This window comes from Camelus bactrianus, chromosome 2, assembly GCF_048773025.1.
Source record: "Camelus bactrianus isolate YW-2024 breed Bactrian camel chromosome 2, ASM4877302v1, whole genome shotgun sequence".
NCBI classification, from domain to species: Eukaryota; Metazoa; Chordata; class Mammalia; order Artiodactyla; family Camelidae; genus Camelus; species Camelus bactrianus.
Genome location: NC_133540.1, coordinates 62,167,156 through 62,184,135, shown reverse-complemented (window position 1 = coordinate 62,184,135; position 16,980 = coordinate 62,167,156). Strand labels below are relative to the sequence as shown.

General features: G+C 38.7%; 1 protein-coding gene across 3 annotated transcripts in view; it reads right to left on the bottom strand.

The window, feature by feature from the left end:
- Nucleotides 1-16,980, bottom strand: part of PPA2 (inorganic pyrophosphatase 2) — a 79,011-nt gene that overhangs the window by 46,134 nt on the left and 15,897 nt on the right. For 2 of the 3 annotated variants that reach the window (XM_074342882.1, XM_074342892.1), the window contains 3 exons: nt 10,461-10,514; nt 8,920-9,039; nt 1,701-1,787 (listed from right to left, as the gene is read on the bottom strand). In XM_074342882.1, the coding sequence (XP_074198983.1) occupies nt 1,701-1,787; nt 8,920-9,039; nt 10,461-10,514 (261 nt within the window). Of the gene's footprint in view, nt 1-1,700; nt 1,788-8,919; nt 9,040-10,460; nt 10,515-15,031; nt 15,077-16,980 lie in introns of all 3 variants that reach the window. The other variant, XM_074342889.1, reaches the window with a different exon arrangement.

The window sequence follows — 16,980 nt, the reverse complement described above, 5'->3', positions numbered from 1 at the left end:
ACAACGAAGAGGGCAGGAGATGAAGCCAGAAACGAAGGCGGGACAGGCACTAAAAAAGAGAAAAGCAGGAAGAGAGTCTGGAATAAATGACAGGAGGGAAAATAAGGCTCAGCAGGGAAACTGGTCAGTAGTAGGAGTAATTCAAGTGGGATGTAACTGGGGACAGACAAGGCTAGCTGCGGTGATAATGGAAGGCTGTTCAGAATAGAATCAGGACTTCGTGATCAATGGGACAAGGGGAAGCCAAAGATGCCCCAAGATACCTCAGCTTGGCTTAAGAATCTAGAGGTGAGGAGGGAAGGGGGACTGGTGTCATAAGAGAAAATAGTGAATTCAGTTTTGTACACTGAGTTTGAGATGCATGGGAGACACCTGCATGTAGATGTCGGTGGCTGAGAACACAGGTCTGAGCTGGAGATATTAATTAGACAGCAAAATCAGGAATGCTTGGGATTGGATCACCAAGGCAGTCCCCACGGGAGGAGAGGAAGAGTTGAACAAGGGCACAACCCTCAAGCTAAACAATGCTCAAGGGGCAGCAGAAGAAAAGGAGGTTACCAAAGAAACGAAGCAGGAACCAGAATTAGAGGATGTCCAAGATCCTATGATATAATCAGTCAGGTGAAGAGACTGTTTTAAGAAGGAAGACAAGGTTAAAGGTATAAAATCCTAAGGTATATTCAAGTTAGACAAAACCTATGAAACAGGCCTGTTGGACTTGGTTAAAAGAAAGTGACCAGCGGCCTCAGTAAGAGCAGTTTCATTGAAATGACGGGGGGGATGGAAACAATTTTGAAATAAGATGAAGAACAAGGGGGAAGGAGGAGACAGCTAAGTGTTTAAACTCTTTTCACAAGTCTTCTTATGAAAAGGAAGAAGAGAGGAGGCATGTGGGACGAAGCCAATAAAGAAAAAGAAGTTGTAAACACGGGACAAAGAAGAGCTAAGAAAATACCGTCACTCAAGAGGCAGGAGGCGACAGGATCTGGAGCACAGAGGGAAACCTGGGTCTTGGATAAAAACCAGCCCTGGTCTCATAGTAACAGAAAGAAGGGAAGAAACAGTGTTTGTAGACATAGATGTCTGGCAGTCTAAGGGGAAAAGGAGTTTAATGTCTGCAGAGAACAATAAACATTAGCAATAAATGCAGCAGGAAACAGGAGACAGGATGGACCAAAGACACACAGAAGGCTATGGCAGCAGCAACCAATGGAATTGGAGGTTTTGTCTGTCCCCAGTGGGACCTGGTGACCTGGAAGCATGCACAAGAAAAGAGTATGAACTGACTTTCATCAGTGTTGAACCTCCTGTCTGGAAAACGGGGCAGGAATTAGAAGACAGGACTCAGCAAACCTCTCCTGTAAAAGCTCAGGTAGTGAAGGCTTCAGGCCTTGCAGACTGTATGTTCTCTGCTGCCCTCCTCAAGCGCGGTTGTGGTGCAGGAGCAGCTGTAGGCAATGGTAAGATAACCCACAGTTCTGCCGTTTCTAAAAACAGGGGGTGAGTTGGATTTGACTGGCCTGGACTATAGCTCACCAAACCCGAGTTTAAGTGAAGGAAGTAAAGATACAAAAGAGGGCTGATATCAGAGGGATCGATAGGCTAGAACTTTGAAGGGGCGGTGCCTTCCAATGAGAACTGAAATTCCTCGGCATGAATACAGCAGAACACGTTACAATACCACAGCCTACGACACAAACCTTGGAGCCGACTTCACAGACGTCGATAGGATCATTATCTCCACAGCAGTCTGTGCTCTTATCTTTTCGACTGGGATCTTCCCAAGTCTAAGAAAAAGAGGGGTGGGGGAAGCAAAGATGTAGGTTAATACTCACTGTAATGTATCTTAATCTTTCCACATGATCATGAAGTTTTACAGATAGCCACGATCCAAGGGAAGAATTCTCAGAAATTCAACAGGTTCAATGTCAACAGGCCAGTACATCCCTAAGCATCATAATAATTAAAGCAGATTTATACTATTTCCTCCCTCAGTCTCCTGTTTGTCTGTGTATTTCCACACAGACGCCTCCTCCAGGTTTAGTCAGTGTCTAAGTTCACGCTTACTTTTACTAGAGCTTCAGTTCAGATGCTCCCGCTGTCTCTGCCCTTGTTTCCAGGGTCTAGACTGATGTCTCCACCATGCACCGCTTCCCCTGGCATGGCACCAGGACTGGGTATGGCTTTCCAGATTTGAAAATAAACTTCCTGTACTTTAAATGACTTCTACTAGAACAAACCCGGTTCTCCCTTCAAGAACAAGACAGCTCTACCAAAAAAAGAAAAATCCATTTTTGCCCCATTTCATTCCATTTTAAAAATCCTCTACCTTTGTTATCAAAGCTCAAGACTTGCACGAAAAAGTGAAAAGATGCCAACTCTTCAGTTTACTGAAAAACTACACCCTGTCACCTACAAAATACATCCATGGGCATTTTTATCAACAAATAACGTAACAGAAATTTGTTATCAAATCTAAATATCCCCTAGACACTATCCTTCCCCAAAGCCTCATAGTGAGCTGATTTTAAATGGAACTAAGGACGTTCCCTGAAATTACTTCTCTCAGATTTACACTTACAAGACGTGCAGAGACTATGATATCTCAAGAATGCTCTCTAGAATTTCAGACTATCCAAGCTTGGCTCCTCTAATTTTATAAAGATAATTTAAAATGGATCCTTATTTATAACTAAACCCTAGATAAACTACTGTATTTTTTCTTCTGACCCTAATTATAACATATTCAGGAATAAACTGATCCATCCTCACCAAAAAAATTTTAAAAAAATCAGCAAACCAAGTCTAATAACATTTCACTACCCCAAATACTAACATTATCAATAAAAACGTAAGAATAATAAATATAACTGTTAATCTTACATACTGGTTATAGGTGAGAGACACCCTTCTAAGTGACACACACAGACTTACACACACGTACTCCATGAAGACTGTACTGTTAGTAACCCCATTGTACAGATAGGTACACCGAAGCACACAGAGTTTAAATTCATCCAAGCTCAGTTTCTAAATGCTGGCAATGGTATTAGAACACGTGCTCTTAATCATTATGTTATGATGCCCAAGTTTTGATAACAATAGTAGTTGAATGGCAATTACTTTTGGATATAATCTTATTCATGATTCTCTTCTTTTAATACCTTCTGTTACTCTTAGAATCTCCTAAGTATATTTTCCTACAGAGGTTCTGTTGTTTCCCATTGCTCCCCTTACTGCTTCTTGTATTCTATTACCAGGTATGCATTCACTGAGTAAAGACTTATTGATGACCTGCTCTGGGCCAGGAGATAGAAACAGAAATGAACAGGACATAGTCAACACCCTGAAGAACATCATGTTAACAATGGGGTAGCTTTCGTCAGAAATGCTACAAAATCAACCTTAATGTGCTGGAGAAAGCAAGATGGGATTGAGGTATAATTGGAATCAGTAAACCTAGAAGCAGAAGCAGAAAAGGGCTGAGAGGTTCCTCCTTCCTAATGCAGGAACCCTTTCTCAAATCTTCCTGAATCTCACTCCCACTCTCAGAAGAGCAAACGTCACAGGCTAGAAGACACTCTGGCCTCGAGGAAGATATCTAGATTCTAGTCCTACTTTAGCCAGAAACTACCTTGGCCAAAACATCCAGACCTCAGTTTCCTCACCTACAAAAGAATGGCTTAAATAAGACAACTGCTGGATACATCCTAGCCCTGAATTCTGTGACTGTTAGTGGTCATTCATAATCTGCACAAATACTACCAGTGAACAGGAAGCACTCAGACTCATGAGATAACTTAGCCCATTTTGATCAGTGTTAATTTTTACAACAGTCCTTCCTTGTACCGACACAAAAACTGTCTTCATGCAAGTTGTACTCCATTTGGTTTTGGTGGGTTTCTCTGTTGATTGATTGGTCTACATTCCCTTCAGAACTCCACTTTCAATATTACCTATCAACTTAGTTTCTTCTGTTGAGGAAATAAGTAGACACATACAAAATTCTTATGTTATAACCATGTTGTCAATTATTGGGCCAGTTCATGATTTCCCTTACCAGCAGAAACACCAACTGGCTCTTTGTATTTCCAGTCCTGCCTTTCACACTTCATATCTCCAGGGCTTGGTTTTTCACTACAAAAAGAGATTCATACTAAATGACTCCTAACTTAATTTGGAAATATAGTATAATTTCAAGCAATCACCAGGAGAGGAAATCTTGACAAATTAAAACTTTAATTACTCCCTCTAGTGGAGCTTTAAGTGTACAACTAGGCAGAGAAACAACTAGAAAAGCAGTCAGGTTGGAAAAGAAATATCCAGAAAAGGAAATTCCAAATCTTAGTATCTGTTTCACAAAAGGGACAAAAGATTAGCATCCAGAATTTAGAAATAACTTCTACAAGTAACTAAGAAAAAAGGCAACTCAATACAAAATGGGTCAAAGACAGGAACAGGTAATTTAAAGAAGAAATATGAATGATTTATAAATAGAAGAAAAGATACCCAGTCTGATCACAGAATTGCAAATTAAAACCAAAATGAGACACTATTTAAAAAAACTTAAAAGTCTGATAATGCCAAATACTGTTAATGAGGTAAGGCATCTGGAACCCTACTGCTGGTGGGAGAATATATCGTTACGACGTCTTTTGTAAACAATTTGGAAATACCTAATAAAGTAAAATAGGTGTGTAACTCACAATTTAGCAATCTGACTCAGGTATATACATAGCAATATATACCTACATATACAATGTACATAGAAAAATTTTAGTATGGACCCACAAAAAGCAAAAAGTTAAAAACAACTTATTAACAGGAATACAAATAATGTTAAAGTCATACAAAGGACAGCTATAAAGCTATAAAAATAAATAAATCAGATTATTGATCTAGCCTAAGACATATCTTATTCATCTTCATGCAGATGTTTGAGATCATTACCTTACAGTCTTATGAATATTAACCAATGCGTCTGTAATCACCATGCTCTGGTCCTTTGGTCTCTCTGAAAAAAATCACTGAATTGTACAGAGTTGTATATTCAGGTGCTTCTTGAGAACTACTTCCTGATCAGTCAGGATTTCTATTCCAAGTCAAAAGAAGTAAGATCTACTCAGCCACTACCTGCACTTTATCAGCTTTAATTTGGAGCAAAAGACTCTACCAGCTGTTTTGCTATTAACAGCTAATATCAGTAGCAACAGTGTCATCATCAAGATAATACTGCTGACACTCACCACGGGTTAGTGAGTTAACATTGTTCACGCAGGTCTTCTAAATATTCATGCAGAAAGTCAGAACTTGAATAATGTGTGAGATATATCAACAAGTGGAAAAAGATGAACAAAGATGATTTTTGCCCAGTCCAAACTCAAACTTCGAGGAAGGCATTGTTGCTAGTGCAGGAGAAGTTATTAAATAGTCTAGACAGCTGAAGGTCTGAAATAATGAGGGCACACTGATGAATCACAAGCTAAGTGGAGAGGCTTCTACTTAAACAGTATTCTGCTGCTTAAATGTTCTTCTAAGCATGGTTGGCTTGGTAACTTCTCTGAACAAATTTCCTGCTGTTACAAGACAAATCATAAGAGAAGAGCAAAATCCAACTACCTATACATGCCTATGAACCAAAGGCAACACATATAATGTATTTATGGATTCATTCACTCCAAAAATACATGTTGATCACCTCCTCTGTGCCAGAAACTAAGCTGGGGAGTTAACTCAGAAGACATAAGTGAACAAAACAGACAGAATCTCTGCCCTCACAAAGACTGCATTTTAGCTAGAAGAAATTAACAACAAACATAATAAATAACTAAATTATTTGGCATGTCAGAAGTTGGTAGTTGTAATGGAAAAAGGAAAAAATTAAGTATGGAGGAGAAATGGGAGTACAGGAGGCAGGGTTAAAACTGTACAGGATGTTCTGAACAGACATCAAAAAGTCAACTGATGAGCAAAGATCTAAGGAGGGAAAGAGTGTTCCAAGCTGGAGGACACAGTGGGTGCAAAGGCCCGAGGCAGGATTGTTCAGAGGAATTGTGAAAAGGCTGTATAGGGATGGGCGAGCAGGAAGAGCAGCAAGAGGAAAAGTCGGACATGAGATCAAAAACATACATGGGACCAGGTCTAACTTTCATTTTAACGGACTCAATCTGTCTTAACATGCACAATGAATCAAAAAGGCATTAGGTACAATTACCTTATCCATAAACAACTGGCTTAATTTCAATTTTTTACAAACATTAATCGACACAGTTAATTTTTGTTTGGCACATAGCTTCTGTGCAATCTATGGTGTACACTTTTGCTGAAGACTAACCCACGCATACACGCGCTACATCATGAGTCTGGGTTTAAAAAGGCAGTAAAAATCTGGCTGAGAATGGCAGAGAGAATACAAGTCTGTTTCCTCCTCCTCACTTCCACTCTAGCCACACTGGCCTCCTTTCTGTCACTCAGACACACTAAGCGTCCTTCCACCTCGGGGACCTTTATACTTGCTGTTTCCTGTTGGGTCCCCCTGGGCGGCCCTCACTTCCTTTGGGTCTTCTCTCAGGTACCACCTCCTAGCTGAGGCCTTCCCCCTCTCTGAATGGCAACAGTCCCACCCACCCCAGCCCCACCTGCTGCTTTATTTCTCTCCCACACACTTGTCACCATCTGATGTACTATACTATCTCTCTGCCCAGAATAAAAGTCCCAGGAGAACTGTTGTCACTTTTACCACTGCTTTACCTGCAGGACTTAGAACATGGCCTGGCAAAAGTCAGGTACCCGAAACACGTGTACTGAACCAACGAATAGCCCTGTGACGGAAGGCTTAGTGTGGAAGCGACAAGGGCAACTGGATCAGCTGCCGAGGTGGAATGGACCTGAGGCAGGATGAAGGCTGCGGGACCAGCCTGGAGAGGCGGGGCCGGGTTATGCAGGGTTGAGGAGCTACCGAGGAAGTCTACATCTTACCCCTTTAGCAACAGGAAGCCATTAAAAGGGTCTCATATGGGCAAAAACGGTGCTGAGGGGAGTGTGAGATCTCGGGAGGCGATGGTGACACCAGGTGTATTCAGAGCAGAGCGGGCTGCCATCTAATCCTTTCATGACCCAGGAAGCTCTACGGTACCCAACAGACTAGTCTAAGAGCAGGTGAGAGCAGCCTGAAAATGCCAACACCTCCAGAGGGGACACAAATTTGTCAGGACCTCAAACAGGTAAACTACAAAGCTCAGAATTAGTAGTGGGTGGTCAGCAGCAACTATTATGAGCCACTGTAACTGCTGGCTTAGGTGTCCATCACCCACCCCCGGAAGACTATACATCCTTTTAGAAAAAAGACCATGTAATAATAAAAGCACCAGTAGTTATGATAATGTGATCACTATTCATTAGGCACAGGTCTAAGGTGAATGCACAAGAACTCATTTAACCTCAACATGACCATGTGCAGGAGGGACTTCAATCATCTCTACTTAACAGACGAAGAAAGTGAGGTGCAAACACACAAAGGAACTTGCCCAAGGTCACATTATGAGTAAGTGGCAATCTGGCTCCAAAAGCCACGTTCTGAGTCACTTATTATGCTGCCTTGATCTTACATTTATATCTCATTTTTCTTTGTACACCCAAAACCTAATACCCTGCCTAGCATATAAATCCTTAGTAAATGTTTAATGCAATAAACAAATACATGAACTCTAGTTATGCTCTGCCTGCTCTACGTTTTATGTCTCCGTTTTTGTCTTTTTCTAATTCAAGGACTTGGTTGTCCTTCCCCTCATCCATACATCTTCTCCTACAGACAGTATCCCTTAAGCTTAACAGAAATGTTTTTGCCCTTTCACTGCTAGGTCAAACAGAATGTCTACTTAGGCACCTGGAGAGTCAGAAAACCCGCCTTTTTGGTTTCAACAGGCATTCTCATTCTTAGCACATCACTTCAGAAGTGCCTCTTTTAACCAAGAATGTATCTATGTGGGTGGTCCAACTGCATCAAAGGCAGCCTGACTCTTTAGAAAACAATTTTCTTTTTTCTTTTCCTGTGAATGTTTATTCTACACGGGCAGCTGTTTTTCTGAGTTGGATACACCAAAGCCCCTTCTCAGATATTTTCCAAAAAACATCTTGGAATGTCATGCAAAATATTAAAATTAATAATTAAAATACAAAAATTAAACATCCAAATAGACAGATGCTCTAATGGCTTTTATAAGGATAAAGGCAGCTGCTTCTCCATGTCCCAAAACCTAGACTTCTGACTTGGAATATTCTAAATTTTCCTCACTAACCTGGAAGGAGTTACCACTTCCCAAGAGTGAGGAAATGTGAGAACAAAACAAAAAGGGGTAAGAAAGAAAGAAAAGCAGTGTTATTCTGTAATAGGAATGCTGCTTTACCAATACTTAGCCATTGTTTTCATTGCTTCCCAATCAAAAATTATAGATCTAGATAGTAAATAATTAAGTCACTTAATTCAATTCAATGAGTTTTGAAAGTTTTAATAATTTAAAAAGTTCATATGTTAAAGTTTAAAAAAACAAAATTCATGCTATCATATATGAATGTATACAAAAACATAACTTGTCATATTCTAAGAAATGACTGCAGATAAAGGAGATAAAATACTTTTCACTGACTCTTAATAGCCAAGCCCAGAAAAAGAAATGTGTTTGAAATGCTAAATGTGAGTGTTCTATATGCCTAACGCCAAGAACCTGAGTATAGACATATATATAGTTTGAAAAAAAATTTATTGATACAATAAAACGCCACATTAAAAAAATTTTAAATTTACAAATCTCTCACACTGACATGTCCTCAGAACCAATTTAAATTCAAGTAGTTCACAGGATTTACAAGGCAATTTTTTCAGAAGACAGAGAAGTTTTACCATTATAACAAAAATGTTACCTGCGGGAGGGCACCATAATTCCATATATAACCCTTGTGAGGAAAGATATTTGCCACATAGCGAAGCTTGCCATCCTTCAGATCTTGTTTAATGGGATTCAATGGCTCCTCTGTGGCAATCTAAGCGGATCATAGAAGAAAGGGGGAAGGGGGATGAGAAATGATTAATCCTAGATTCAAACAGTATTTTTTAAATCTGCCATTATCAGACTAAATATTCACATTCCAACTTACTGATCGAAGATACTTTAAAGTAAACTAAGCCAGCTCTTATTTCTAATTTACCATTCTGTATTAAAAAAAAAAAAAAAACAACTGGAGAGGAAACATCAGATTATATATTTAGGCACTCTATGATTTATGCACTCTTTATTTCTAACACAAATAATAAAAATTACTGAAATGGCAAGAGGATAAGGATTAATCAATTTGCTATTTGTTACTAATCTTGGGTCTTCTACCATCAATCTTACAATAAAGTTAACTTAAAGGTTTTTCACCAAGTGATTTCATTTCAAAGTTATCTTTCAATCAAACATATCCGAATTGCTATGCAAAAAGAAAAAAACCTATCCTACGAGGTATACAAAAAAATAACTGAAGCCATGTTTGATTGAATAAACGCTGCTTAAATTAGGCAGCATCTCACAGGTTCTTGATCCTACACCCAGCTGGCCAGCATGATAAAACACTGTATCTAAAAGCAAGAGCAAAAGAAGAATCTAGTATCTTTATTTGTTCCTATTAAAGGATTAACAAAAAAATACTGCCAGGACTTTGTGAAATAACTGACAATTTTCCAAAGATGAAATCTGCGAAATAGATACTGACACAATAATCCTTGAATACTTGAAATAATACTTGCTATCTCAACGTTGTAGGAAAAGGCTTAAATAACTCAGCCAACTAAGTGCCATAAATTAAAGTTCACTCAGAACTATAAGGGATCTTACCTAACTGAAGATGAAACTACAAAATTCTGAAAAGCAAAAGGGAAGTTCTTAAGAGGTTCATGTTTCATGGAGGAAGAGGGGGAAGAAAGCTAACCAGGGCAACAGCAGATGATCTCAGCTAGTGTTCAGTAATCAAGAGCCGGCCAGGGAGATGCTTTCATTCCTGGCAGAGTAAAACAAAATCTAGAGAATTGAGCCCTTAGAAACTAAAACTGCCATCGGCCCCAAGTATGTCTTAGTCGTGTCCTATGAACAAAACACATCTCAGAACCTTAGAAAACCCTGAAAATATTTGTCATTTTCAAAGACAGAGGAGTTGAGAAAAATTAAATTTATATGTGTATAACAAACGAGGCAGGCAAAAAATGGAAAACACTCTCTTTAAAGTGTAAATTCAGCTTTGAATAATATTTTGCTTTTTGTAATTAGATTCAAAGTAAATTCACAAGAATGTTTTCCACTGTTTTCATTATAAAAAAGGTGTCACCCATTCCAAATTCAAAATACTATGGCAAACAACTTGAAGCAAAGTTTTTATATCATTATTAGTTCTCATTTCCACTTGATATTAAGAGAATATTTCCATACCTCCATTTTAGCATTTGTCCATCGAGGTACTTCTACAATCATATTAAACAAATTCTGCAATTTAAAAAAAAACAAAGAGAAAAAAATTTAATTTAATCTATCCTTTATTTTTTCATTTATCTCCTGCATGGGACTGCTTTAGTCTTTTTCCCACAAAAAACGATTAGAGTCTGCATCACATGTCTGCCTATGCCTTTTAAATTTCTTCTAAAATATTAGAGAAGTTGGTTAAAACACAATAAAGTTTATGCCCAGTCACGTCACCTGACCACCATTGCACAGTGTTAGAAGTTGCTACATTTCTGGAAATATCTTTCCCAAAGTCATGACAGAACTAGAATGGAGTCAGGAAACTTGTGTCAATTTCTATTTTCTAACTAAAATAGGAGTGAGAGCTGAATGTCTCGCTTTTCCAGTCTACAAAATCAGTGTGATAATTTCCGTCCTCACTCCACAGAAGGCTGTTGTGAAGATCAGTTACATAATTCAAATAAAAATACAGACAATTATGAAGTAAAAGATTTTGAAAATTAAAAAAACAATATTTAAATCCAAGTTATTATAGTCATAATTAAAATTAAGTCTATCGGTATAGGTGGTTATAAAGCTTACCAAGAATTTCGAAGTTTAGCGTGCATATCTAGTGCTCTCTGGTTCCCTACAGTACAAAAGGACCACTGCTTCTTCCTCTATTTCTGAACTTTGCAGAGTATTTAAAACAAAGGAGACAATAGGCCATGGAGAGTAAAACTAACTTCCTACAGTAATGGCCTTACAAAGAGAAAGTACAGTTAAAGCTGACCTGCATGCCGTTTTGGTATCAGTAACTTAACAACTTAACAAAGCAATGGTTTAAAAGTCCCACTCCAAGCGTGGTCATGGACCAAGGCTAGTTTGTAAGCTGGTTGTTACTGGTTCACTTAGAAACATTTATAGCAACTTGACGGAGCAATTTTTATGACTGTTGAACCTAATAATAAAAATTTGGTACCTGAATTACACTTCTCTAATAATTCATTTTGACTGTAGTTTTAAAGTATCAGTTCACAACAGATTAGAAATGAACATACCAAAAAACTAGTCCTACACCACAGATCACTTGTGTGATTAAAGCGATTAAATATTCTTACTCTCAATTGTGCCACACATAAAAATCACCTGGAGTGCTTTAACTGATTAAAAAAGAGAAGAAAGATTTCTAGAGCCCCACCTCCCACATATTTGAATTCAATGGTTCTGGGATGGAACAGGGCATTGCTTATTTTGAAAAGCTTTCCAGGCAATTTTAATATGCAGCCAGAGCTGAGAACCTCTGGTTTAAAGCACTGCTAAACAGTATCTGGGGCTTTCTTAATGAAACATGAATGCCATTAATTCAAAGAATGCCATTTACACAATTAAATAGACATAGAAATAGAAATCGAGCCACAAAAGTAATGACGGTTTTTAAGTTCTTCTAGATAGGGCTGAAGTTTACCAATGACAAAACGGCAGCCTCATAATGAGACAGAGAACAAAGATGAGAAGGAATTCTCGACAATTGCTCCTTAGAAGTATGTCTCATACCTATCCTAGCAACCTTATACACAAGCCTGCTGTTATGTTTCATTTTCTACGCTCTTTCATGAGCTACCCCAGCACCTGTTTAAATATGTCTGAAGTAGCTGTTAAAAAGAAAAACCTAAGTAAATGGCAGATGTTCACATAATTTATTCATCCCGGAAAGTCTGGCTATAAGAGAACAAATGCATGCAGATGAATACTCAGAGGTGACAGAGAAGACGAAGCTAGTGACAATCCTTCTGCACAACAACACCTACCAAACCTGCTCACGGAAACCTGAATTAGGCCAAAAGAACAATGGATCAGGTCTGAATTTTAAGCTGCAAACCACACTCTCCCTCATCATTTGTTCCTGATCACTAAGAGTGCATTTCCAGCCTGCCTTTCTTCTCTCCGGCTACAGTGCATACGACCTGTAATTTTTCAAAGCTGATGTTAGTCTGGTTATCCACAGATCAGTGTTAATTATAAACCATAACTGGCCTGCTGAAATTTATTAGAAAATCACAAAAATGCAAGGGGATGTGTTTCATTCAGAAAGTTGGGTATGGCTCAGGGACACTGATCTCCTCCTTCAGTTCTTTTCTTTCTCTATTTTTCCCTTCTATTTTTATTGCAGAAAAAAAAAAGATACGAAAAAGCAGTCAGTAGATTTTGTGTACTTGGGAAAAAATGAGAGAAAATCACCCTTCCAGCCTCTTTGTATCTCTTAAAATATCAAATTTTGTATTTGACACTAAAACCAAAGGCAACAAAAGCTAAAATAAACAAGGGGAACTACATTAAACTAAAAGGCTTCTGCACAGCAAAAGAAACCATTAATAAAATGAAAAGACAACCTATGGAATGGAAGACAATATATGCAAATCATATATCTGTTAAGGGAATAATATCCAAAATACATAAAAATCTCAACAGCAAAAATAAATTTTTTTTGGTTAAAAAATGGGCATAGGACGTGAGTAGACACTTTTCCAAAGAAGACATACAACTGACCAGTACCACTAGTCATCAGGGAAATGCAAATCAAAACCATGATGAGATATCAGCTCATGTCTATTAGAATGGTTACCATCAAAAAAGACAAGAAATAACAAGTATTGGTGAGAATGTGGAGAAAAGGGAATTCGTGTGCACTGGTTTGGGCGAATGTTGGTGGGAATGTAAATTGGTACAGCCACTATGACAAACAGTATGAAGGTGCCTCAGAAAATTAAAAACAGAGCTACTACGTGATCCAGTAATCCCACTTCGCGATATTCATCTGAAGGAAATACAAACAGGATATTGAGGAGACACCTGCACTCCCATGCCCGTTACAGCATTATTCACAATTGCCAAGACATGACAGCAACCTAAGTGCCCGTCAACAAATGAATGAGTAAAGAAGATGTTGTATACATACAAAGGAATATTACTGAACCATGAGAAAGAAGGAAATCCTGCCATTTGCAATAGGATGGACGGAACTTTAGGACCTCATGTTCACTGACATAAGCCAGAGAAAGACAAATACTGCGTGGCATCACTTATATATGGAATCTTAAAAAAGAAAGAGAAAAAGGCGAAACTCACAGAAACAGAGTAGAAAAGTGGCTGTTGGGGGCTGGAGGACAGAGGAAATAGGACACAATTAAAAAAAAAAATCAGGTAGTCTCTGACATATAAACTACATTCTAAGAATTAAATTTTAAGCTGGCTGTATGGATTCAGAATACATTTTTCCCAGTAAACCAACTGCTTCCAGGTTAACACACAAAGTCACAAAGTCTCCATGAACCTATGAAGACCTGAGTTCCTGAATGTCTATTCACTCAACATCAGGGCAGTGGATCTCAAACTTCAGTGCATACAGAATGCTCTGAAACACTTGTTAAACATGTAAACTAACCAGTCCTCATCAAGCAGAGATTCTGATGTAATAGATATGGAATGGGCCAGGAATCTGAAATTTTAGCAAGTGCCCCAAGTGGATCCAATGTAGATGGCTTACAGACCATTCTGACAAACATTAGTTTACTAGGAAAATACAAGACGGATGGCAGGCAAAGGTGGCAGGAATTAAACAGCCCCTCAGCTATTGTTGGAAGTGGATTCAAAGGCTGGGGTCATAGTTTCAGCCGGACTAGAGACTAGATGACAAAAAGGATGGGAAGGGAAAAGAAGGCTAAAGAAGGTGGCAGGAAAAGCTGTCTGGCATCAGAAAGATAAAAAGGCGCTGACAGCAAGAGACGGGATGATAGACATCAGTCAAATGTTTAGTCCTAAGCAAGAACTATGAAAGGTTTGACAGTCACATATTTAAAAGATATATTTAGAATGTTATTTGGTTTAGCATATAGTTGGTATAACTATTTTTTTCTTCTCCTCTACCCCTAAAAAACTTGTTCCTGGATCCTAAAACAGCCTCTGAAACCATCTTTTTCCTTTATAATAGAAAGATGATAAACTGACCCATTTTCATACCTTTACTTTAGACCATCCACAATGGTAAATAATAACTTCCTACTAATATCTGGGTTCATCTCCTGATTCTCTATGGTTTTTCACTTATAAAATGAAATGGTAAAGAAGCAACTAGAATAGTCAGATTTACTAACAGAAAGTAGATAGCAGTTACCAGGGGCTGGGTAGAAGTGGGAATGGAGAGCTAGGGCTTGCTGGGTACAGAGTTTCAGTTGGGAAGATGAAAAAGTTCTGCAGATGGATGGTGGTGACATGTACAACATGTTAAAGTACTTAACATCACTGAACTGTACATTTAAAAAGTGTGCAATAAATAAAACAGTAAATGTTACGTATATTTTACCACAAGGGAAAAAAAAAGTGAAATGGTAATATCATCCCCAGCTGCCCTAAAGAGATACTACAGAAGAAGAAAAACATCAGAATATACATGAAAGTTTTGCAGGGAGAATAATTCAGAAGCACTTTACAAATGCAAACTATCATCAAGGTCTTTAAAGACAACAGAAGTGATACACACATATAAAAACCTTTAGATATACCTCATAGTCATCATTTCGTGCCCTCTTTGTAGGAATGCCATTTGCCTATAAAAGAAAAGATGGTATTTATGATTGTAATATTTCATGAAAGAATACAGCTGCACTGACTGAAAAGCAATGAAAATATGCCTATTGTGTAAACATTCTACTACAGAGGCTTCCAGAAACCTGATTCAACAGAGAATCCACCAAATGTCCAGTGCGTTTTCCTCTCGGCAATTACATCCCCAGTGCCTGAGCATCCAAGTGTTCCATTAAGCAAATTATCAGAAAAGCTAAATCTCTTTCAAGTATATTTTCCTAGTTTTTATAAAATAAGCAAAGGCTCTGTTCAGTCTTTATGGAAAAGACTGGCAGTTTCCAGTGATTATGCTTAAAACAGTCATTTCATTATTGAAATGAAACTCCAGGGAGCGTGACTAACAAGCCATGAAAGTACCCGACTGCACCTCCTGCCTGTGAATTCCACCAAGGTGTGATTACTATGCCGCCATCAAGCACTTTTAAATTAAAACAGAATACGTGGTGGGCTGAGAAGAAAAATTACGCCATTTACAAATGTTCACACATTATACGTAACTTTTCCACACCAAAAGGACGGAAACAAAACAAATAGAAAAGCAATTATTCCAAGTCAGTCCTGAAACATGGAATCTATTCCTAAAATCCCACATCCTAAAGTAGAAGGTGCAACAGTTCTAATCATTATGACTGGGAACTATTTACACAACCACTGTGTGTACCAACCTCCACGTGCCCAGAATTCACTGGACTGCCTGTTACATTTTGTCCTGCCCTAGCCTCAACTTTGCCTAATCCTAAGTCTCATGTTCCCCAAAACTGGTCCTCCTTAGGCAGAATATCATGCTCACTGGGATGATTCTAGACCACTCTTCACCCTACCTCCACCCCTGCCCACTACGTGATTCCCTCAAGTATTATTGTTACTGTTGTTGTCGGGTACACAGATTTTGTCATGGTACAGCCCCATGGGAGGCAGCACCCACCAGTCCCTTCTACCTTCATCACTCTGTTCTAGTTTTCCAGCATTTAACATGATGACTGACTGACTTATTTTGGGGTGTCGTTAGTCTCATCTGGCTGAGCGGGAACTGTATCTACCTTACTCACCACTGAACTTCAGTGCTTGGAATACTGTATGGCTCACAATAAGTATGCAATCAATGGTTGTTTACTGAATGAATAAATTAATGAACAAATGAATGGATGAATGCGTATGCTTTTAGCCAAAAATAGAGGTGTTGGGAGACGTGAGATATTTAGGTTGGATCACTGGCCAAAACAAAACACACAGACATGGACACACACACACACACTCACAGAGACACACACAGCAGTGTGGAGTTCTTTCTGCCCTCTCACTGGGTTCCTCTCTCTCTCCAGACAATGTGACTCCTTGTCCTGTAGCTGAACACCCACTGAAAGTAATGAGCTACAAGGATTACACAAGGGCAGTTAAGACACAGGCCCCTGCTGCTGAGCATCCTTTTTCTCAGCTCTTTCTGGGAGAATTATTTCTAGAAAGTTCTTCTAGTGTTATAGGAAATAATTACTTGTAAATATGTTTGTAAATAATAGTTTAGAATAAAATTTCTTTACTTTTGCTTTTTTATTTCAACCTGTATCAAGTCACCCATTATCTTTTGTCTTCTTGACCTCAAACCTTTAAAATGTCCTTTAAAATGAAGCCTGAAGAAATGTTGAAAAAAGAAAAAAGACACAGGCTATGGAGTTAGAGCATCTAAGTTCAAATCTCACCCTCACAATAACTAGATTTGTGACCAAGGGCAAGGCACTTAACCTCATTAACGAAAACAGGGTGACACCAGTAGCCCTGGACACACTGACACAGTGCCAGCCAAGCGCTGAGCGCCCTACTGGGCTCAGCACTGGCAGCACTCAGGAAGTCTTCGCTATTCTCCTCCCCA